At 31.9% G+C, this 23907-nt stretch overlaps 2 protein-coding genes across 5 annotated transcripts in view; one reads left to right on the top strand and one right to left on the bottom strand.

Moving 5' to 3' along the window:
* The window catches only part of LOC142328267 (UDP-glycosyltransferase UGT5-like), a 35043-nt gene that overhangs the window by 5945 nt on the left and 5191 nt on the right, over positions 1-23907 (top strand). The window contains exons 1-5 of one of the 2 annotated variants that reach the window (XM_075371954.1): positions 1550-1657; positions 9631-9868; positions 17166-17761; positions 20959-21184; positions 22218-22437. In XM_075371954.1, the coding sequence (XP_075228069.1) occupies positions 9631-9868; positions 17166-17761; positions 20959-21184; positions 22218-22437 (1280 nt within the window). In that variant the 5' untranslated portion in view covers positions 1550-1657. Of the gene's footprint in view, positions 1-1549; positions 1658-9630; positions 9869-17165; positions 17762-20958; positions 21185-22217; positions 22438-23907 lie in introns of those variants that run through there. The other variant, XM_075371955.1, reaches the window with a different exon arrangement.
* The window catches only part of lap (phosphatidylinositol-binding clathrin assembly protein lap), a 333775-nt gene continuing 332577 nt past the window's right edge, over positions 22710-23907 (bottom strand). Inside the window, exon 16 of one of the 3 annotated variants that reach the window (XM_075371951.1) lies at positions 22710-22832. In XM_075371951.1, the coding sequence (XP_075228066.1) occupies positions 22791-22832 (42 nt within the window). In that variant the 3' untranslated portion in view covers positions 22710-22790. The remainder of the gene's footprint in view (positions 22833-23907) is intronic. The other 2 variants (XM_075371949.1, XM_075371943.1) reach the window with 2 other exon arrangements.

Below are 23907 nucleotides of genomic sequence, written 5' to 3'. Positions count from 1 at the left end.
AAACATTTGATTACATGACTAGTGTATGACTAATTATACAGTGAGTAATGTATGAGTAATGATTGTAGTGTTGTTTATAGATATGGACGCATTGTGAATTGACATTGATACACGGTATGTAACTCAGCAGAATCATGATGAACTCACTCACACAAATACAACAATGTAGCTTTCAGAACAAAAAACCTAAACAAACCACTGCCCATAGAACACAAACCCAATGGTCCTTTTTCTTTCTTTTCCCTGTTTAGCCACCGGTAATTACCGTTCAGATAATACTTCAGAGGATAAATGAAGATGATATGTATGAGTGTAAATGAAATGTAGTCTTGTACAGTCTCAGTTCGACCATTCCTGAGATGTGTAATTAATTGAAACCCAACCACCAATGAACACCGGTATCCACGATCTAGTATTCAAATTCGAGTAAAAATAACTAACTTTACTAGGACTTGAACGCTGGAACTCTCGACTTCCAAACCCAGTGGTCCTGGAATATATAAACCATACTGTTCTGACTGCACAATATTCTACTTTGGATAAATGAGATCCAACTGGATTGAATCAATATTTATTAACCAGCAGTTGAATTACAAACTTTAATTATTACAACCTTGATGATCTATAGCTACATAGAAGAGGATCAAATCTCTAGCATTATAAAATATATAAATACACAGTGATATATATTTAATGTTATGTAAAGACACTCAGTTTAAATCCAACACACTTTTCAACTACATTATAAATACATATCTTCCTAGGAAAAAAATAAGAACTGCCTCAGTGATTAGATGGTAAAAACAACAGCACTTATCACTGGCTGCAAAAACAGCTGAAAACATTACGTGTTGAGTTCTGAAAATATTTTATTTAATAAATTTGGTTTAGTTTATCATTTAAAATATTGATAATTTTAGATAATTAAAATAGTTCAAACTCAAATTGTTTCTTTCATTAATCAAATTATAAATGTTTCCAGTCGTATGGCTACTTGCAACATTATTTTCTTACATTGGTAATAAGAATATGGTGAAATTAAATGATTGTTTAATTTTTTATAAGTATAATCTTTTTAGTGATAAAGTGAATAATAACTTAATAGTTTTTAAAATTAAAAAATGTTTGACAGTTGTGAAAATTTAGAAATTGAAATTTTTATTGAATAGGACTCATATGTGTAAAATATTATTTCTGGTAAGGGATGTATGATCAGAGCATAAATATACCCAAATTTCAGCCATCAACATCTACACAGGTCAGATAAATAAAAAAGAATTGTTATGAAAACTTTATAACAAAAGAACAAAATAATTATTGCATATCTAATAAATAAGTAATATTGTCTTATCTAATAATAAACTGGGATTTTTTTTTTTTAACTGTTATTATCTTTCTTTTTTTTACTGGATATGACTTAATAGTTCACATAAAAAATATAATTTTATTTTGAAATATTATGTTTATCTTTTATTCAGTTTTTTTAAAGCCAGAAATACCAAAATACAAGATAACAAACATTTTGTTTTGATTATTATAAGTTCAACATTTTAAATGTAGCGAAGTTCATTTAAATTTAAGATTTGAAATAGAATACATATTAGTATAGTGAAAAACTAATTATTCTAGTTTCAGTCCTTTTTTTGGAACAATAAATGTAAGTATTACTTATTTTAATGATCTATTAGTATTATTATATCCAGTGAATATATATGTATAAAGTTACTCTATTATTCTCTTTTTTTGAGAGGAGGAACAACTTCCTATTAACATTATAAAATCTCTATCATTATAAAATATACCGGGTGGTACATTTAAATTGAGACACATTTATATCTTAAAAACTACACATTTTAGGAAAAAATGTTCTGTTTTAAAGTTGTTCCATTTCAAGGGGGAAATACGTTCACAACCTATGTTGCCCTTGATAAGGACTTTTTCTCTAAAATTAATAGTTTTTTAGTTATTCATCTTCAAAAATGTTGTAGGCCTATAAATTGGTGTTTTTAGTTTCATTAGAACTGGCCCAGCTGATTTGGAATTTCACTGGTCTGATTTGGAAGTCGAGAGTTCCAGCGTTCAAGTTCTAGTAAAGGCAATTACTTTTATATGGATATTAGATTGTGGATACCGGTGTTCTTTGGTGGTTGAGTTTCAATTAACCACACATCTCAGGAATGGTCGAACTGAGACTGTACAAGACTACACTTCATTTACACTCATGCATATCATCCTCTGAAGTAATACCAAACAGTAATTCCTGGAGGCTAAACAGTAAAAAGAAAGAAGGTCTGGCCCAGCTGACGCGTTACATCCAGCTGATGTTAAATTTTAAATAAAAGAATATTAATGAAAAAAAAACAACCAATTAAAGGATTAACCTAAAAAAATCCATTTACGTTTTAATGAATTTTTTTAATCAAATAGTACATACCGGTATGGTACACAGCCTACATGTGTTACACGCTTTGGTCAGTTAAGTTATGTCGACTCATTGAAAATATTTGGTTTATTGAATTTCTACTGACTGATACTTAATTTTTTTTTAATGCCTTTTATTTAAAATAATTACAAAACTTACTCTACATAAATTACAGCAAAAAATGTTCGAAGTAGTGTCCTTCTAGTTCTATACATTTTTCCATATGTTTTAAGAATGACCCATGAACATTTAATAAAGTTTCTCTCTTGATATCTCTACAGATGTTTGTTATATGCTCTTTCGTGTTTTCAGGGGGTAGTTGGTACTTCTAGGTAAACCTTTTCTTTAAGGTAACCCCATAAAAAAAGTCTACCAAAGTAATGTCGGGGGAACGATGCAGGCCAATGAGCTGGACCAGATTGATTGCCAACGATCATTGTATTCGCGGTCCAAAATTACTCTAGTAATAATGTGCAGGACAGCCATCATGATGAAACCACACCGTTCTTCTCTTCTCCAAGGGTAGTTCACCAAGCATCCCAACCCCTTAGGAGAAGACACCTGCCTAGTGACGTTCCAGTCGCCACCCTTTCCGTGAAAGCCCAGCTGGGCTTTAACAGGAGTCGTCTATCGCCCTCTGATTTTTTACATCTCATAGTAATAAGGCTGGCCTCGTTGGGATGCCACCAGTGTAAATGCCTCAGAGTTCACCAAGCAGTAAAGGTAACTGACTTTCTAGAAAATCTGCGTATTTCTTTTCTTTCAAATTTCCATCAAAAAAATGGGGTCCGATTAATGTACAACCTGTGAATCCATAACAAACATTGACAATCCACAGACATTAATATTCCCTTAGCCACTGTGGATTTTGCATTGTCCCAGTAATGCAGTATTTTGACAGTTTGTATTTTTGGCCCCCCACACTTCCAGCATCATCAAACTGTTTTACAATTCTGTACACAGAAGCACAACTTGAATTATTTCTACCGGGGAATCATAGAGCATACAAAGCTACGGTCTGATCAATATTTCAGTGATACATTCACCGTAAAGCAAAATTACCTCAGTTTTTTTTCTAATTGTTAATTCGTTCCATAATTTCCAATAAATAAAAACTAATTAATTTAATAGTTGGCGAGTAACAAAGTAATAAATAAATTTATTGAAGACGCTGATAATATGTTCACTTAGACAAATGTCATTTGAAACTTGAACTTCACTTTTAGGCTATTTTAAAAGGTTTGCTGGTGTTTACATGGGTAATTTCTTTTTCTTCTTCTATTTTTAGTTTCATTATTATTAGTATTGATTGTTTTTTTATTTAAAATTTAACATCAGCCGGATGCAACTCGTCAGGTGGGCCAGACCTAATGAAACTAAAAACACCAATTTATAGGCCTACAGCATTTTTGAAGATGAATAACTAAAAAATTATCAGTTTTAGAGAAAAAACAATTTTTTTTCAAAGAATTTGATTCTTCAATAAAAAATATAGGTTCCTATTTAAAAAAATTAAATTGACTTTGAAATGACTGTTATTTGACCCTATCAAGGACAACATAGGTTGTGAATGTATTTTTCCCTTGATATTGAATAACTTTAATAGGGAACATTTTTTCCTAAAATGTGTAACTTTTGAGATATTACATGTGTCTCAATTTAAATGGACCACCCAGTATAAACATTAGGTGATACGTGTTTAATGTTATGTAAAGACAATTCAAATCTAACACAGTTTTCAACCTCATTATAAATACATGTTTTTGTAGAAAAAAATTAAGAATTGTCTCAGTGATAACTAGATGCTAAAAACAGCACCAAACAATGAAGGTGGCTGCAAAAGCAGATGAAAACACTGTGTGTTGTTTTTAACCACTAGATAATAAACTCAGTCACTTTATCCACAAAAATTGCAGTTTTATACAGTTGACATGTATCATGATTTTCTAGATTTCTTACTGTTGAGAGCAGTACTATTAGGAAGACTGTGCCTGTTGTGATCATTCATCTGCAGCCTTACTCAAGCCTTATAAGATGATACAGTTTAGATGACCCAACAGAGGATTGAATGGTACAATTGCACCAATCTGCATTATATTATTCATTATTTAGGAGATCCCTTCCTGACCATTCACTCCTTTGACATTAAGGGAAAGTAATAGTGCCTCTTCTCTGGAACAAGCAGAAAAAATACAACACTGCTGGGGAATTGAATGTTGTATTTGCAACTCTAGTGAACTATAATCATTTGCAAATATAACTGAAGAAGATTACACTAAAAAACCTTAGTGATCTTAGTGATGCAACCACAGACCAACCCATAACTTTCTTGAAATTTCTCCTCTTCCTTCTTTTCTGCTTTGCAGAACTGGTACCTCCATTACAAATACTCTATCACCTTTCAGGTCCTTGTTCCCTTATGAAAAATGTCCACCTACCTTTTGACCCCACCAGGTATTATAAAAAAGTTTAACTGTTATAAAATATACCACACTTCATTCTTGCTTATTCGAAGTTACATGTTATAGAGTATTTATTTTCAATGAAAAAAAAAATCAACCATTTTATTAATTATTGAATGCCTGGTTGCCATTAAAGTAGTAAAAAATGGAATTATGTGTTTAAAACATTTAATCAAATCATACAGATTGATCATGATAACTATTCAGTTTATATATATAATTGTGATAATGCATTACCTGATATAATATCTTATACATGATGATGAATGTATGGATTCAAAAACCTTTTATATAAATTGAAATTGTATTAAGCTTGCTAATTTGGTGATTTTTACTTCCTTGTACAAAGTAGAAGAAGTATATTGTGATTGCAAAAAATTTTGGTTTTCAGATTTTAATGGAAATATCCATTTTGACCATCTCTGAATCTATTTTGGGTAGTTTTGGCGTGACGTCTGTACGTATGTTTGTATCTCGCATAACTCAAAAACGATTAGCCATAGGGTGTTCAAATTTTGCATTTAGGACTGTAGTATCATCTAGTTGTGCACCTCCCCTTTTGATTGCAATCAACTGAACCAAAAGTGTCCAACAAAGCCCAAATCCAAAAAATTTGGATATTGGGCTTTTTCTTAACTGCAGTAATAAGCCCTCATTGAGAGCTTTTCAACATATATCATAAGTGGTACTTATTTTCAATGGTTACAGAGTTATAGACAAATAAAATTTTAATTAATGAAATATTTGGATCGTACAAGAGGAAGGCAGATCGGTTCGAATTCCGATTTCATGTCCTTTTTTTTAATTTAATTATTTGATTTATTAAAAATTATTAACCTCTGATTATAAAAAGATTTTTACAATAAATAATAATTCAATAATAACAATAAAAAAAAATATGAGAAGTTATTAATGAAATAAAATTTTATGTACTTTTAAAAAATGTGTATATGTAATTTAATAGACGTACAAGGAAGTCATTTGGTATCCACATCAGATTTTTATTAATAATTGTTAATTGCAAGACAGACATAATGTTTAATAAAAAATACTGTTTTATGTGGGTTAAAGAATAGATTAATGTATTTTACCACTCTCAACAACAGCAACATTCTTCCGAATGCTTTTAGGAAGAGCTTTATCTATACATACAATGATCTATTAATACAAGTTGATGTTTTTTTTCAAGAACTAGTTTTTTCAGGTTTGACTACAAAAATTAGTCATATATATATATATATATATATATATATGTTTATTTTCTCACAGTCTTGGCACTACAATCCATGTTGAACGTCATCAACCTTCTCAATAACTTTTCTCAACTCCCATTTTCCTATAATCTTTCTGAACATGTTTGATCCATTTTCTTCTAATCTGTTTTTTATCTCTCAGCTCCACCAGTTCAAGGAAAAATCCTTGTTCTCTTCCATTTTCTATTGATGACCACTTCATCCCATACAAAAAAACAGGGAAGGGAAAATCTGTTAGACTTATTACCAATTTAACCAGTATTTTAGTCTCACTATAAAATTCATTTTTTGTTTTAATCTACCATTCATGTTTTCAGGCTCATAGATTTTCTTTAATAATCTTTACTCCCATAGCACATTGTTTCTGTCCTTGCCAGTTAGTGTTCAACGTTTCACAGTTATTATACAAAGGGCATACATGTAGGTGTTGCAAATGTTTTGCAAACCTACATTTTTTATAATTGTTAGAAATAATTTCCACCATACATTATACCCTTTTCCATCCTTTGACATCAGTCTTCAAAGAAACCCTGCTATGTTTCGTTGAAGATTTGGGAACACTCATCATCCCAAGCCCTTAGGGGATCACTTGTAAAATGCCTCCCTTTCAGCCTGCTCTTCACCTAGGAGAAGTATGATGTCAGATGGAGCTAAATCAGGATGTAGGGAGGGTCCTCTAACAGTTTTATTCTAATGCTAACCAAATACTGGAAGCAAATGTTGGAGCACTTTCATGGTGGAGAAACCATCCTTCAATTTGGGCACAGCTTCTTGAGATCTTCAACAACTTTAGACAGACATTTCTCAGTATACTATTTTCCTGAAACTGTCTTCTGAGTTTACACCACAACTCGCTCTAAAACTGCTTTCTTATTACAAAAATACTATCATTATTCTTTTCTTCACTGATCTGGATTTTCAAACAGCCAAGGGGTTCTCCTCAGGTTTGAATACTCGTACTTTGTTCTGAGATTTGGTCTGGACATCATAATAATACAGCCAGGTTTCGTCATAATTCAATCTCTCTATGTGAACAGTCACAATACTATTGACATAAAGAGATTTCCCATTTTCAAACTTTTTCAGCATTTCATGGCATAGTTGTGCAGCACTCGAAGAATACAAAACTTTCTAACTTGAAAGTGATCTTGTAGAATATCACTAACGCTAGTGAATTAATTCCCAACTCTATTTGGTTGTAGGTCACATGCCTATCTGTCTCAAGCATTTTTCATCTGCAGCAATGTTTCCCTCGATCACAGACAAAGATGGTCGACCTGACCATGGAGCATCCTTAAGGTCGAAATTTCCTCTTTCAAACTCTCGGTACCAACTAAATGTTGGTATACAATGAGAGCAGTCCTCTCCAAGCACAGGAATCACATTCTCTCTAACAACATTTGCAAAATTGTAGTGCAAAATTATCCCGTATGCAGTTTTCAATCTCATCGACATCACACCCTCTTTTCAGTAACTCAGTTAAAAAGCAAATTACACCAAGACTATGACTAGAGAGGCTACATGCAGGTTGGAACCTTTCTAAAGATGCATTAACTTGTAACCAATCGCTTGTGATGATCCTTTCTGTCTTATTGCAAAACTTTCCTGTGCTGTTTGTACAATATAATAATAATATGATCACCCTTCCCAAATTTTTTTAAATTATAGTTTCATATAATTGCTGAATAGATTATTTCATTACTATTACTTATAAATTATCTGTTTTGTTGTTTGTGATGTTCTTTTTTTTTGAGAATCTAATTGTTTTTTATGAACCAATGTTATCATATAATGTAATAAAATTAGGATGAGTGTAAAGGATTTCAGTCAAATCCGCCCAAATTTTAAGTAATCTTTTTTCTGATGTTATTGAAATATACAAGATATTTGTTACTGAAATCTGCAAATTATTGATGGCTAACTATATGAGCACAAAAACCAGAGGTGTTAGATTTTGTTATTTGTGAAAAATTGTTTAGATAAAAATATAATCTTTTTTAATTCATTATTAGATAATAATGGATAAAAATGAAGGACAAGGTGGAGAGTAAGCAGTTGGTATATGGTCATTTAATGCAAATGACAGAGGATTGATGCCAAAACATCAATTTAAATTGATATCAATTTTTTTAAATGGCTTTATTTAAATGGATATCACCTGAAAATATGAATCATTTTGTATTGGCAGACTAAGAGTTTGATGAAAGTAAGTGCATCTTGCATTAAAAAGGAAATCAATTTGTGGAAATGCTGGAAAAATGGCATGTAGTGTGGGAGAAACAAAGCGACTGGTATTGTGGTAGATCCTTGCCATATATAAAGTAAATAAGATAATAAATTATGATGTAGATTAATGGTGAATTCTTAAGAGCTGAATGAAGTATACGTATAAATCTATTATTTACTTCATTCTGATGAATAAAGGGAAATTAATCTGTTAAGTTATTGATCTCTTCTAGCAGAATGTATTAACAGAATATTTTGTTAGTAACATGTGGTCAGAAAGTGTTTATTAAAAGATTTATAAGTTGAATGAAATGCTATTAATTTTATTATCAATTTAATATCTTTCCTTTTATGATTTTTGTGATGAATTAGAAATTCCCAATTCATCATATGTAATTTACAACTATTCACATTAACGAAAAGAAAAACCATTACAATAGTGAACTAAATATTCTGAACATTGGGTAGAATATTTTAACATTCTTTAAGATTTACAGTTCAGTAATACGTTTATAAGGAAATATTTGGAATAATATTGGGAATGATTAATCTAATGAGAATAATTATTGCAATTACTCGTTCTAACATTTGTCATTTGTTACATCTGGAAGTGATTGAATGATTGCGGATATAAAACATTCATAAAGTTTGAAACAGAAAAACTTATAATAATTAATTTGTATTTTTGTTTAAAGCTCTTAGTTTAATTAATAATATTCATTGCTAACTGATGAGACATAGCTCCTGATGATTCACTTGGCTCCGTATTATTCACACAGCTCCTGACAATTCATTGAGCTCTGTACAATTCACACAGCTCCTTTTACACTATATAAGCCGGCTTTGCACTAGAATCGGGCAGTCTCGTTCTATTGCTTAAAGATTCACATTGTCTTGTTATAACTAATCATTGACATATTTGTGAATTACATTTTCAGAAACTATAATAAATACAATCTCTATTCATAATTAATTCAAGGCTTTTATTTAAATAATTGAACCAGCACATAATCAACTACAAGAATAATTCAACCTAACCGAGGTACTTCACCAAGGCGGCAGTTATTTGACAGCTAATAAATTAGCTAAGCTATAACATATAAGGCTGTATAACAATATATTTTATTTAATTCATTTCACAGCCATATTTGAAATACAAATTAAACATTTATTTTAAGTAACTATTTAAATTAATTTAATGATACAAATAGATAGATGTTTTTTTAATAATTAAAAATATATTTTGATGTAAATCTTTTCTTTTCAGATGAAGTTTATTTTTCAGAGCTGTTTAATAATTTGTAATTTATCATCAATATTTGGAGCCAACATTCTAGCATTTATGTCTTTACCTTTCAAAAGTCATATTATATCATATATGCCATTATTTAAAGAATTAGCTCTGAGAGGTCATAATGTTACTTTTTATACTGCTATATCATACAATGAAAAAATTCCAAACCTAAAAGAAATTGTTATAGAAAACTTTTTAGATGACTTCATTGGTAAGTAAAAAACCTGTATATACATACACATATGTATATACAGTTTTATATATATATATATATATATATATATATATATATATATATATATATGTACTAACCAGGTTATTAGTCTATACAAAATGATATGTAACAGCTTTGAAAAAAATGAGAAATGAAGTACTGTAATGTCACTTTGAAAATCAAAGAGAAGCATTGTACATTGAATATCTTCATATTTCATATTAATGAATTTATACATTTCAAAAACATAATTATTTACCTACACTAGCAGGTAAAAACTAATAACTTTTGATTTGAATTTGTGAAATTACATATTATAGCATATTATAAAACTTTAATTTTCTTACCAAATGAGTTGTAATAAATTATTTTTTTGCTACTATTATACAAATTCAAGTCTCTAAATTTGTGTAATTCAACATAAAGAAGTAAATCTCATTATTTTCATAATTACAAGATGAAAGAATTTATAAGAGAAAATAATTAGGCACGCTTACTTTTATCTCCACATGTTTTAAAATTAACCAACAGTAGTTTATTTTTATGTTTTTTTTATTTATTATTTACTTATTTCTATTGTTTTATTGTTTGGTGATTAGTCTGTTAAATTAAGAGTTCAGATAATTCTATAAAGGTCTATTTTAAATTGGTTTACCATACTTGTAAAGAAACTTCAGTATTATCTGTGAAACATGGATGGATATTTTGAGATTTGGGCAAGATTGCAAACTACTCTGATAAGCAGATCATACTTCCTCACCACACATCCTTTTTCTTCAATTGCTTCCTCCCATTATCAGTTATGTAAATGTAAATCTAACTCTCCTAGATTCTTAGAAGGTGATATTTCTTTGAACATCATAACAAACTATCGATATGTTTCTTCATTACTTTTATTACTACATTAGTCCATTGTGCATCTAAATGTTAATATTTAAAATAAATTAATGGTATTTAATTTTTATAAAGGTGTTTCTATATAACGCACTACCTTTGCAGCAATAGTGCTCCACTTCTGGTTTTTTAAATAGCATACACTGAACAGAATAATGAATGGCAGAATGTAAACAATGGCAATGAGAAAAGGTTTTTCCTTATTTTACTTATTATTTTTGTTAATGAATTATAAATTTTATTAGTTATGGGTTAATAATGTTTTGTAAAAAAATATAAAAAATGCTTGTTATAAATATATAAAGGATCCTATAATGTAAAAGTCCTCCAAGGAGTAGACACAGACTCAGATCACTATGTAATCAAAATAAAACCTACTGCCCAAAGAAAGCAACAAAACCAAGTTCCTAAAACTAAAAGAAAAATGGACCCAACCAATCAAGAATGAAAATTACCAAAAAAATAACAATCACGGAGAAACTGGAAGATCTAGTCAACAACCTTAAACAAATCGCAGAAGAATTAGCCCCAATAAAATCATGTAAAAAACAACAATGGTGGAATACCGAATGTGACCAAACAGTGGAGAAAAGACTTCAAGCATGGCTATTTCACCAACCCCAGAAATCAGAACTATCCTTCCAAATTCTAGTAAAACAAAGAAAAGAAAACACCCGAACCCTAAGGAGAATAAAAAGACAACACCATAAAGACACACTGAAGTCAATAAGAGAAGAATTTAATAAAACACAACAAAGAGACTACTACAAAACCTTAAAAAATCAGCTCAAAAAATATGAACCCCCTAACACTACTAATAAATAATGAAAATGGTAATCTGGCTCACAACAGTAATGATGATGTAGAAATCCTAATTAAATGTTTCAACAAACTGCTAAATTATTAAGAACTGACAGAACCCCTAAACTTCAAAACCTGGTGTTGAAGTTTAGGAGTTCAACCCTTCAAACTGGAAAACATCAACCCTTGTTTAATAAAAGAAGTCAGTCTACCAAGAACTGGGTGAGATGAAGAATTACAAAGCAGCAGGAGAAGATCAGACTTTTGTGTAGGTAGATCTGGAAACATGCAAGAAGATCAGCAAAAATTGTCCATCAACAGCTTGTCAACATCTGGATCAAAGAAGAACTACCAGAACACTGGAAACAGATCAATTGTGGAGAACTTCATGAAATATGTGGTTTTTCGGTGAGTTTCAGAGGACGTGTAGGATGGGGAGTTCGAGTTACTCAGGTAGTTAGAGACCGCTTGGGCGATCTCTTATCACCAAGATAGGTGCTCTATAGTTTTGTTTTTGTTCAGTTATTTCGTGATGTTTATTTTATTTTGTTGGGCTATAGTTCAAAATTTAAATATTTTATTTCTATTCGTTTGAGTAGTTCCCATCAGGGCTAGGTACAAAAGGTGTGGTGTGGCGACTGAAATTGTCACATGGTGGGATCTTCCCTTTTGGAGGTCCTCCAAAGGGTGGTTGAGGATCAGTTGTGAACTGATCCTCAACAGTATCAGTTCACAACTTGAGAAAGAATAGGAGAATACCTGGGAGGTTTCAGACCCTGGAGGAGCTGTCCAGACCAGATCATGAGTATCAAGCTAACAATGGATTACAACAGGAAAAGAAACAGAGACATGGTGATAACATTTGTAGATTTCAAGAAAGCTTATGACTGCATCCACAGAAAATTCCTGCTAAAAATTCTAAGACACCTCAGACTACATACCAAATTAATAAACATGATAAAGCTGACCCTCACAAACACCAAGTTGAAGGTAAAATTCATAAGTGAGCTCTCAGAACCATTTGGATGAAAACAGGACTTTGCCAAGGCGATGAGCTCTCACCGCTATTATTCAACTGCACACTAGAAATGGTAATTAGGGAATGGCTCAAAAATGCTCCCCAAAAGTAAAACAAGGCCAAAAAAGCAAAACAAACTGCCTTGGTTTTGCCAATGACTTGGCACTGCTAGCAAATGACATTGATGAAGGTAAATCACAGATATTGGAACTTCAAAACATTGCAAATAAAATTGGCCTCAAATATATTTGAAGGACAGAAATTATGCCCCAAAAACCAGCAAGACTAAAATAAATAAACATAAACAGTAATAAAATCAAAATAGAACTCAATTTAAATACCTCTGAGAAGTATTAACAAACAACCTCGCTGAAAAAACCTCAACCCAAATAAGAAGAACCAAACTAGCAAAACCTTAAAAATTAACCTGGTACACTTACAATAAAAATGCCTATCAATAAACGCAAAAATAAGACAGTACAACACAGTTATCCTATGCTGTCATAAAAGATAATAATAAAAGAAAAAAAAATCATATTTAGTATTTATTTTTTATTTTCGTAATGTGTATGTTGCAATTTGTTCAAGTAGTGAACAATATCCACACTCCCTCTAAGGCACAATGAGATGAGGTTGATATGTATGACATGTAAATGTGGTATAATCTAGTACAGACTTCGACTGACCATTCCTGAAACATGTGATTAATTGAACCCCAACCACCTAAGTACAATAATATATCCACTGTCTAGTATTCAAATTCATATAAAAGCCATTAAGTTTTACTAGGTTTTAAACCTAAGAACCTTTGAATTCAAAAATCAGCTTTTGAACAACTGATTTACAATAAGTTAACCACTAGACCAGCCATGTGGGCATATATATCTTTCCACAGGTATATCATCTATCTTTTCATTAATAAAATGCTCACTTCAGCATTTCTTACTGATTTTTTCTCTATCTGCCATTTACTAAGTTAAAAATTCAAGATACTTCCAGCCTAATATAAATTATTTATGAAAAAATGCTATAGCTCCAGGATTTGTCATTTACTTATTCCTAGGTGCTGCAGGCCGATGTGACCCCTGGCCTCCTGAACATAGCCCTGCCTTCTCTTTCAATTGTCTGTCTGTCTTCTCCATTGAAAACGCTGAATTTTCTAAATTAATGCTCCACATAATCATGTATTTTGTGGTCTTCCTCTTCTTTTTCTATTGTACATCTTCTTTTTCCTCCATATCCTTCTTGCCATACTCTCCTCTCCCATTCTCACCAAATGACCCACCCATCAAATTCTTCCCAATTTAATGAACCTTATAATATTTCATTTTCCAGTAAGTCATTAATTTCAACATTATTTTTTGCTTCATTACCCAGGAGTATCTCCAGTGATTCTCTTCATTATCTTTCTTTCAAAAATTCTCAGAGCTTCAATGCATCATTCACTGTCAATACCCACGTTTCGAAATCATAACATATCACAGGCCTTACCAGAGCTTCATCTTAGATGTGACTTAAATAATTAAATAATTTCATACTGGCATAAAAAGCTTTTTTACCCATACCATTATCCTTTTATCTACCTCATCTGACACTTTTCCAGTATTAACCATCCCAAATACACAAGACTCTCAACATGATTGAAAATATAATCTCCTATTTCTATATCTCTTGCGTGTCTCCTACTTGCTGATGGCGATATCTTCATACAGTTAACCTTAGCTTCATTAATCTAACACACATTAATTCCTCACACAGACATACAGTCCCACATACATTTAGTAATTAAGTCCCACACCTCTACCACCCTTCTCCAACAGACCAAAACCTTCCTCAATGCTGGTATCATCCTTGCCATAATCATCACATTGTTCACATATGCACACTCCTGCCGCAGTCTATTTATGATGGTCCCATCTCCCACAATACTCCTAATTGCATCCTGAAGCCCTACATTAAACAAGAGAATTGACAGTGCACCCCAGTATCACTCTGGACCTTATCGCAAAATACCTTCCAACAAAATTACACGTTTTCACCCTTGAATGTTTCATCAAGGGTAATCATGACTGTTAAGTTTTCATCCCCTCTTGCCGTCGGGTGCTGAAACCTAGTTTTCAGAGCCCCTAGAGTGGCTAGGGTGCCCACGTAAAACTATGGTCGCCAGACCATCATGCCACTCTACTTCACAAGCTGCTCCCTCGAGCACAGTACGTAGCATCTTTTAACCAGTCTGCACTCATACCTGACCCAAGGCGGTCGCGTCCAGATGTACTCTCTCAATTCTTGTTCGGATGAACATTACTTTAAGTTTTATTTAGTTTATGTTTGCTATTTTTAACGTTAAGTTATAAGTTACAAGTGTTATATTACAAAATTATTTTAAACTGCCAAGACGGTGTACAATTAAACAATCCTTCAGTAATCAATAAGGTGTTGTCCATTCATCACCTGTGAACACATACAGTCCACCCTCGCTTTAACATCTATTGCAATGCTGTTAACCAAGGGCGTCCCATTGACGTTGCAACAATGACCAACTTTACATGTTTACTGGTATACCAAATCTTTCAAGTGCCTCGGTTAACTTGATCCTTGATAGACTATCAAAAGCCCTTTTGTAGTAAATAAAGAGCAAATGTAGGTCAATATCATATTTCCCATTACTTGCCTTGTCATGAAGATCAGATTCATCATACTCTGCCCCTTTAAGCCTACACTGATAATCACTGAAACCACTTCCACAAATGGAGTAAGCTTTATAATAAAATATTTGTAAAGATCTCATATCCTATACTAAGCAAGGAGATACTCCTATAATTATTACATACCATCTTATCACTTTTTAAAAATCAGGCAGATCAAACTTGTCTTCCATTCATAAGGCATCCTTTCATTTTTCCATGTCTTCAATATCAATTTATAAACTTCCAGCTGTAATCCATAACTTACATATTTTATCAACTCATTCACCATACCATCCTCCCCAAGAGCTTTTTTTTAATCTTGATATTGCATCTTCAAATTTGTTCCTGGTAGGGTCTGATACAACCACATCATTGCTTAACCCACTGTTACAAACACCACCCAATTCAAATTTATACACTCCCGTCCCTTCTCATCTGTTATGGTCACTTATTCCAGTACAACTGTTATTAAGTTATTCCCCAAATCATCCTTCTCCTCCCCATTCAAAACCTCCTCAAAGTCCTCGGTCCATTTCTCTAAAATGCCATCATTTTCAACAATCTGTCCACCTTTATCCTTGGCTGCTAGCCCTTTCTAAACCAATTCACCTCATTATAAAATCTTCAGCTTTCTACCATATAATACTTCCAGTTCTTCCACTTTCCTCTTCATTGCCTCATGCTTACTGCACCTCAATATCACTTTACTCTTGTTCTCAGTTCATTGTATTTATTCCAAGCACTTCTTGTATTCTTATATCCCTTTGCCTAGCCTCATCTTTCTCTGTCAACACTGCCTCATACCATTTATTGCTTTTTCGCACCATCCTCACTCCTATGGTCTCTTGAGCCACCAAAACTCCCTTCATATTCCTCCACTTTCTTTCCACATTTACCTTCTCCAGTCACATCACTTTGGCAAGCACCACATCCCAACCTCTCATGGCACACATTTTTCTCTTCCTCAATCTTCAACCTGTTTATTTATTCTTCATTAGCTGCTACTAAAATCATTGGCAATATTAGAAAGGTATTCTCAGCGAACGTTGATAGCTAATTCCTTTCACCCAGACACAGGATTTTATTACTTATGTTGAATGTAACACAAATTATTCAAACACATTTATTTAATAATCCTAAACATTATAAGTTAACAAAATATTTCAAATGTCCTGATTTAGATACATTACCTGCTCAGTGACAGCTCTTGTAACATTTTCTCCTCCTTTATAAAAAGAAAAAATGTCATACTTGTTTTATCCAAGTTTTACTTAACAAAGAATTACATTTACAGTCTTTGTTATTAGTTACAGGGGCTACCTATGGACTGACTGGGGACTTAATTTCTGTTTTTGTTGTTCAGTGGTTTTACGATAAGTCTAGTGGTTAAAATACCTATCATGTAAGTCTTTCTCTGTTAAAAAATAGTAAATAAATTCACAATAAGCTTTAACAATTATATTTGAGCTTTAATTATTACTCATCAAATTTATTAAGTATAGACATATAGATGCATAGTATTTCTACCTGGGATGTCTTGACATTACTAATGGTACATTGGAGAGGATAGCTACCGGGACAGGAATCATAGGTAATAAGATTCAGTCAGTAGTCCAGCAATCTATCCCCATCCTGTGCATCATCTGAGGTTACTTAAGTTTAAGTTTGGTGAAAAATATATTTTCTTATTGCAGTAAGGAAATTAGTGACCAGAATGAAAGTGTCAGTTCAGATGAATGATTGAAAATTGCTATTTAAATGTCTGTTGGATGCATTTGAAATGCTATAATTATATTGTGTGTGTGTGTGTGTATGTGCATGTTTAAATATACCATTGTTTTATTGTGAGTTATGTTAATAGTAATTAGATATTTTTTTAAATTTTATATTGCAGAGAGTACACTGAAAAACAATAGGGAAGCTGTTAATGGTTGGAAGCATATATTTTTTATCTGGAAAATGGGTATTTTTTCTAATGAACGATTATTTGAAAAACCAGAAATACAGGAACTGATACAGTCTACAAATTTAATGTATGATGTAGTATTATTAGAAACCTTCTTTTGTCATGAACCATTTGTGGCATTAGGATATAAATTTAATGCACCTGTAGTTAATCTTCATCCATTTAGAGCAGAAGAATGGATTAGTAATATTTTAAGAAACCCACAACCACTGTCATATGTACCAAATTTCCGTGTACGAATTACTGATAAAATGAATTTTTATGAAAGAGCTGTGAATATGGCATTAAGTGTAGCACAGATTATTAGTGGACATTTATATTATATTCCTAAGCAAGATAGATTAATGAGAAAGCATTTCAAATATTCTGGTTTAGATACACTACCTCCTTTATTACAGTTATTGAAAAACACATCTTTATCTCTGCTTGATGGCAACCCAACTTTAACATTTTCTTCTCCTCAATTATTAAATTTTATACATGTTGGAGGTATCCACATTTTACCCAACAAAAAGTTACCTAATGTGAGTATAGTGTATCAGAAATAATTGTAATTGTTAATTTTTTATCATGTTAATAAAACTTAATCAGTATATAGCATAACATTTAATTATTATGTATGTTTTTTATACTGGATATTTTTGTTTTTTACATTTATTTAGAAATATATTTTTATAGTCTTGAAAAAGTAATGAAAATAGATTTTTTAAATAAATTTTAAGTTATTAATAGCTGTAAAGATATATGAAGAAAGAAGGACTTTTATTATTTTTTGTTGTCTCATGCACAGATAAGATAATGTAGTAATGTATAACAGTTATGCTATATTTAGTATACTTATATAATACTGTTGCTACATACACGCTGAGCTTCATATTGTTGAGCATGATGCTAGCCGTTCAGATGTCAACGGGAGCACAGTATACCTACGCACTTACACAAGTGCCACTCCCACCAAGCTTACTTACTTTTTCTGTTTAGCCTCTGGAACCACCATAAGGTATTACTTCAGAGGAAGAATGATGATGATATGTATGAATGTGAATGAAGTGTAGTCTTGTACAGTCTCAGGTCGACCATTCCTGAGGATGTGTAGTTAATCGAAACCCAATCATCAAAGAACACCGGTATCCACGATCTAGTATTCAAATCCTTGTAAAAGTAACTGCCTTTACTAGGATTTGAACCTTAGAACTCTCAACTTCAAAATCAGCTGATTTGTGATGACGAGTTCACCACTACTTCCCACTAAGCTACCTGACTGCAAAGCTGTCCCACCAGAGCAGTGCTGCAACCCCACCACTTGCAGGCACCTATAAAAGAGCGAACGGCAGAATGAATTTTCAATTGTCATCGACCACTGCCAGGAGAAGAAGAAAGAAGTTCCCTGGCTGGCTCAACATGGGACTTCCTGGCGGATGCCAACATCACACCAGAGCAGCTGGCCCACTGAGAGAGCTACTGGGTGCGAATGCTACCTTCCTGCCCCAGCTTGCTGGACTTCAAGCGCCCTAGCCAGCAGGGCCATCAGCAGGAGCCAGCACAGTGTGAGATCGCTTGGGAAGAAACGCCTCGGCCCTGCCAAGACGACCGACGCTGACCTGACACTGCTATGCTGTAGTGGGAACCCAACTGCTGCTGAGAAGAAGCTCAGTCTGATTCCAACGTACAAGCTGACATCTCGACGATGGGGTTGTTTTAGGTGATGAAGTAAATGTCATGCGGGATTCAGCGATGGAGCTGAGTAGGAGTCGGCGGTCTGTCCACCTCTCCCTGGTAGACCAGAATGGAGTCCATAGTTGTAATTTAATTGAAGGCTTAGATCAGAAAGAAATGAGTATGTTAAGGGAAATAGGAATAAATTCCATTATTATGATCAACATTGCTGGTATGCATTATATTTACCAAGTAGACTCGTAAGATATGAGACATTTATACTCACAAGTAGCTTATTTAAAGCACGCAGGGTTCGTGCTTCCATGAACTTGGTTAGTTATTTCTGAGGGCAATGATGTAGGACAGTCAAGATGTCTGAAAGAGGCCTGCAGCGAAGACAAAAGCTGAGTTAAAAATCACTGATGTAAATGTCTACTGAGACATTTACATCGGTGGCATCCCAACCGAGGTCTGGCTTATTACTGTAAGGTGTAATCAGTTAGAGGGTCCGAAGACAACTACTGTTAAAGCCCATCAGAGCTAGTAATGGGGGGGGGGGGACGACCGGAATCGTCACAAAGTGGGTGAATTCCTCTATGGGGGTTGGGCAAGCCAACAACACAGGAGATCAGCTTCTGGATCTGACAGCTCTTCTCAAGGCTACCTCACAAAACACACAAACAGTACTTTTTAGGGCTACCCAAAGTTTTAAGGTGCCGCTTGCCGTCATAGCCATTCGGCAACTATATATATATAGTTATATGCAAAAGTTATATTACAAAGATTGAATTTCAGTCAGATATGACATTTTCACATGCTACAAAAATTGTCATTCATCTCAACATCTGAAGCAATACCTAACTATGGTCCCGGAGGTTATAAAAAAAAGAATTATAAAGATCAATGAAAAAAAAAGATTAAAAAAATCAACGTTTTAAAAAATACTTACTTAATTTAGATTAAACAAGTTTAACCTGACTTAGAGACTTTGTTTTGTTTTTAACTTAGTTAAAAAACCATAATCTAAGAAAAAAAATTCTTGGGTAAAAAACAATGTTTTCTTTTTCAATTCAAGAAAGAGTAGAAATAGTATTTTTATTTTGAGAAATAAAAACATACATAATGTATTTAATGCATGGCACCCTAATCATACAATCTCCAAGATCGCAGTTACAAATTTAATAGAAAAATTTCAACGCACTGGTAGTATTTTTCTTGATAAAAAGCCTGGCCAACCCTGTACAGATGAAGTTTTTGAAGAAGGAATATTAGCAGAAATTGTTGTTAATAATCAACAATCAGTTGGATCAAATAATAATCTATTTGGTGATCAGTGCAAAAAGTATTAAAAAAACACATATACCATCCATACAAGATTCAATCAATATAAGAACTTATTGAAGATGATTTTGATAGGAGGGTTGAATTCACTGAAATTTTGACATGGATTAACAGCAAGAACTATTTCTTTCTTCAACATATTGTTCCCTGTCAAACTCATTTACTTTATGTGATATAACAGTTTAACCGATATAATAGTAGGTACTGGTCCCAAGAAAACCCTCACTGGTATCATGAAAGTCATACTCAACATCTAGAGTGGTTAAATGTACAGGCTGGTATGCACTTTGACCATTTTTCATTAATGGTAATATGTGATGGTTGGTGATGTGTAATATGCTTTGCTGAATGAGCAAATAATTCCAGCTCTCAACAATTCGACTAAGGTAGCTCATAGACTAAATGAGAGATGTGTTTTTCACAACCTTGTTCATGAGAGATATGTTTTTCCAGTTAGAGTGCTTACTTTTCAGCCTCTTGATGTATAATTTGGTTATCAGGCTTAACTCTGACAAGACTAGATTCTACATATCACTGAATTATATTTTGTTAAAAAATGTTATTGATCTTTTATATATATAAAATAAGACATATTTTACTTTAAAATATTATCTTTATTAATCTCTTGTTATTATAATTAATTCTATTAAATCAAAAGGAAAATAAACGTAAATAAATTACATTTAATATATATATATATATTTATAAAATTACAATGTTACAGAACCTTGAAAAATGGATTGATGATTCTGCAGATGGTATTATTTATTTCAGTTTTGGTTCTATGGTAAAAATATCTAATTTGGATCCTGAAATATTGAATATTTTCTTGAATGTATTAAGCAAACTTCCTCAGCGTATTCTTTGGAAGTGGGAAAAAGATGAAAATATACCAGGACAATCATCAAATATAAAAACTTCAAAATGGTTTCCTCAGCGTGATATATTAGGTTTGCATTACATTTTTTTTTTTATTTGAATATTTACTCTATACATTTAAAATATTGTTCAAGGTTTTGTTTGAAATAAATCATTATTATTAATGTTAAAATACTGGAAAAGAATTTATTAGATTCCTCTGCTCCCTGAATGCAGGATGAAATAATCAAAGTTATTGTAATTTTAGTGAAGTTATCTGACCTTTTTATTTCTCCTATTTTAAATCCACTTTAATTTTTGATAACTGCCTATATAATTTTTAAGATTATCATAATACAATTTTTAAATATTACAAATAAAATTAGCACAGATTTGTTTGTAATTTTTTCAAATAATTCTGAAAGTTAATCAGACAATATATTTAAACGTTTCACAAAAATTTTTAAAAATAGTGCTACATTTTACAATTTCCTTAGTAATCCATTCTTTTTATTTTTGTGTTTAAATCCTTTATTACGTTCCCAACTATAGTGATATATATGCTTCTATAGCTATAATGTTATGTACGGATGTAAAAATTTTTTTTTTCAAGTTTTGTGCCTTAAGTAAACTTTTAAAAAAATAAATAAATTTAAATAAACTGTAAATAATTTGTGAAAAAAATGTTCATTCCAATGCTCTTTAGTCAAAAAAATTATTTTTGTCAGATGAACATTTATGCATACGTATGTATTTATGTATGCGCTGGCCTGCATTTAGTCTCATAATTTTGGATCCCATTGAGCAATTTTCTTCAGACTTGGTAGACACGTACTACCTTTAGAGGGGGAAGAATGTATTAAATTTTTGTAAAAATTGGAACATATATATATATATATATATATATATATATATATATATGTGTGTGTGTGTTAGAAAAATAAGATACTGTAAGATTATATTAAAACTTGGTTAATTTTTAATTAGGCCCTGATTCTGACTTTGGCTAAAAATCTTCTAAGTAAATAAACAGAAATGTTTATTTAATTTAATTTATTTCATATTAATATTAAGTATTATTGTAATATGTAGACATTTTTTTTATCCAATTCTTTTGCATTACAGCGCATCCCAAATGCAGAGCATTTATTACTCATGGTGGTTTCCACAGTGTATTAGAGGCAGCTTATTATGGTGTTCCAATTATAGGAGTACCTGTTTTTGTTGATCAGGAAAGCAATTTGCTATTAGCTGAAAAAAAAGGATTTGGTCAGTTGTTGAAATTTGAGGATTTAACTACCAACAGCTTATTCTCAGCTCTTTATAAAGTTCTCAATGAACCAAGGTAGATAATATAATAAATAATTCTTTTTATTTCTTTATTAGTAGTTCATTATGAAGAAATACTAAATATAGTTTCAACGCATATCTGGAAACCCTACTTCTTGTATTATGTTGTTCATATGTTTAGCAGAATATTTTAAACTAAAGCATTCATTGACTAAGTTAAGCGATTATCCTAAAATATAATTTGAGAAAAAATAATTGTTGGGATTATGTTGTGATAAAAAGAAATTAAATCCTTTACTTCAAGTACTTTTTTAATATTTTTTACAAGTTACATGAATGTTTAGCAGTCTCAAGTAGAATTTTACTCTTGCTGTAGTGATATCATCCAAAAATGTTCGACAGTAATGGTCAATGGAACATAGTAACATTTCTGCCTTTCATCTGGAAGTTCTAAGTTCAAATCAAAATCAGACTTTAATAATCACCTCTCATTAAAAAATAAAATAAAAATATGGGTTGACTATAAATCACTACAAGTCAGCCTATAGCTAACGAACATTATTAGTTATTTTCTAAAATGTACATATCACTGTCCTAGCTATATAAAAAATAAAGAACACAACCACTAATGTATATTAGAAAGCATAAGTACATAGATGCTCAGTTAATTCTATCTAAAGTCTGAAGTAGAGCTGGAACTGCTAATATACTGTACAACATTATACATTGTAAGTAGCAAGAGGCCAGTCACTTTTCATGTTAAACAAGGAAAACAAATGTGTTTACCATACAGCACCCTCATGTGCATGCAAGTGTGTTGTAGCGTGTATTTGTGTTGATATTCCTTGTCTTCCCATTGGTCCAGTATTTTATCCTTACCCTGAACATCAATAAGCAATACTTCCTTTAATAACCAGCCATTCTTTTATTTGAATACCACTTATTTTTCCTCTTTCTTAGAAAATAAATAGGTTTTTTCTAGAAGCAAGCCATGTTGCAAACATAATTGCCATTTCCATATTACATTAACACAATAATTCCATTCTACATCAGTAAGTGCTGTAATCTTATACATTCTGGTTGCTTTATAGAACAAAAGTGCATAAATATTTTTCTGCAAAGTTAATCTTGCAGGACATTTTTTATCAATAGTCTTCTATACTAAGACAAAGATCCTAATGCTCCTATAAAAGAGCAGTTTATGATGAAATAATTACTGATAAATTGTTGTAATTTAGTATCTCTATCCTTGGTGAGTTTTAAAATGTTAAGTGTAACTGCTGACCCGGTCAACAGGTGTAACTGTTGACCTACCGGGTTGGTCTAGTGATGAACTCGTCATCGCAAATCAGCTGATTTCAAACTCAAGAAATCTTAAGATTAAAATCCTTATCAAGGCAGTTACTTTTATACAGATATGAATGCTAGATTGTTGACACTGGTGTTCTTTGGTGGTTCTGGAGATTAAACAGAAAAATAAGGTTAAAGTGTAACTGTTATAATGAGAAGAAAAGGATGTTTTTTT

The sequence above is a fragment of the Lycorma delicatula genome, chromosome 7, assembly GCF_047948215.1.
Source record: "Lycorma delicatula isolate Av1 chromosome 7, ASM4794821v1, whole genome shotgun sequence".
Classification (NCBI taxonomy): Eukaryota; Metazoa; Arthropoda; class Insecta; order Hemiptera; family Fulgoridae; genus Lycorma; species Lycorma delicatula.
Note: the sequence above shows the minus strand (reverse complement) of the source record. Positions and strands in the feature narration are given on the sequence as shown.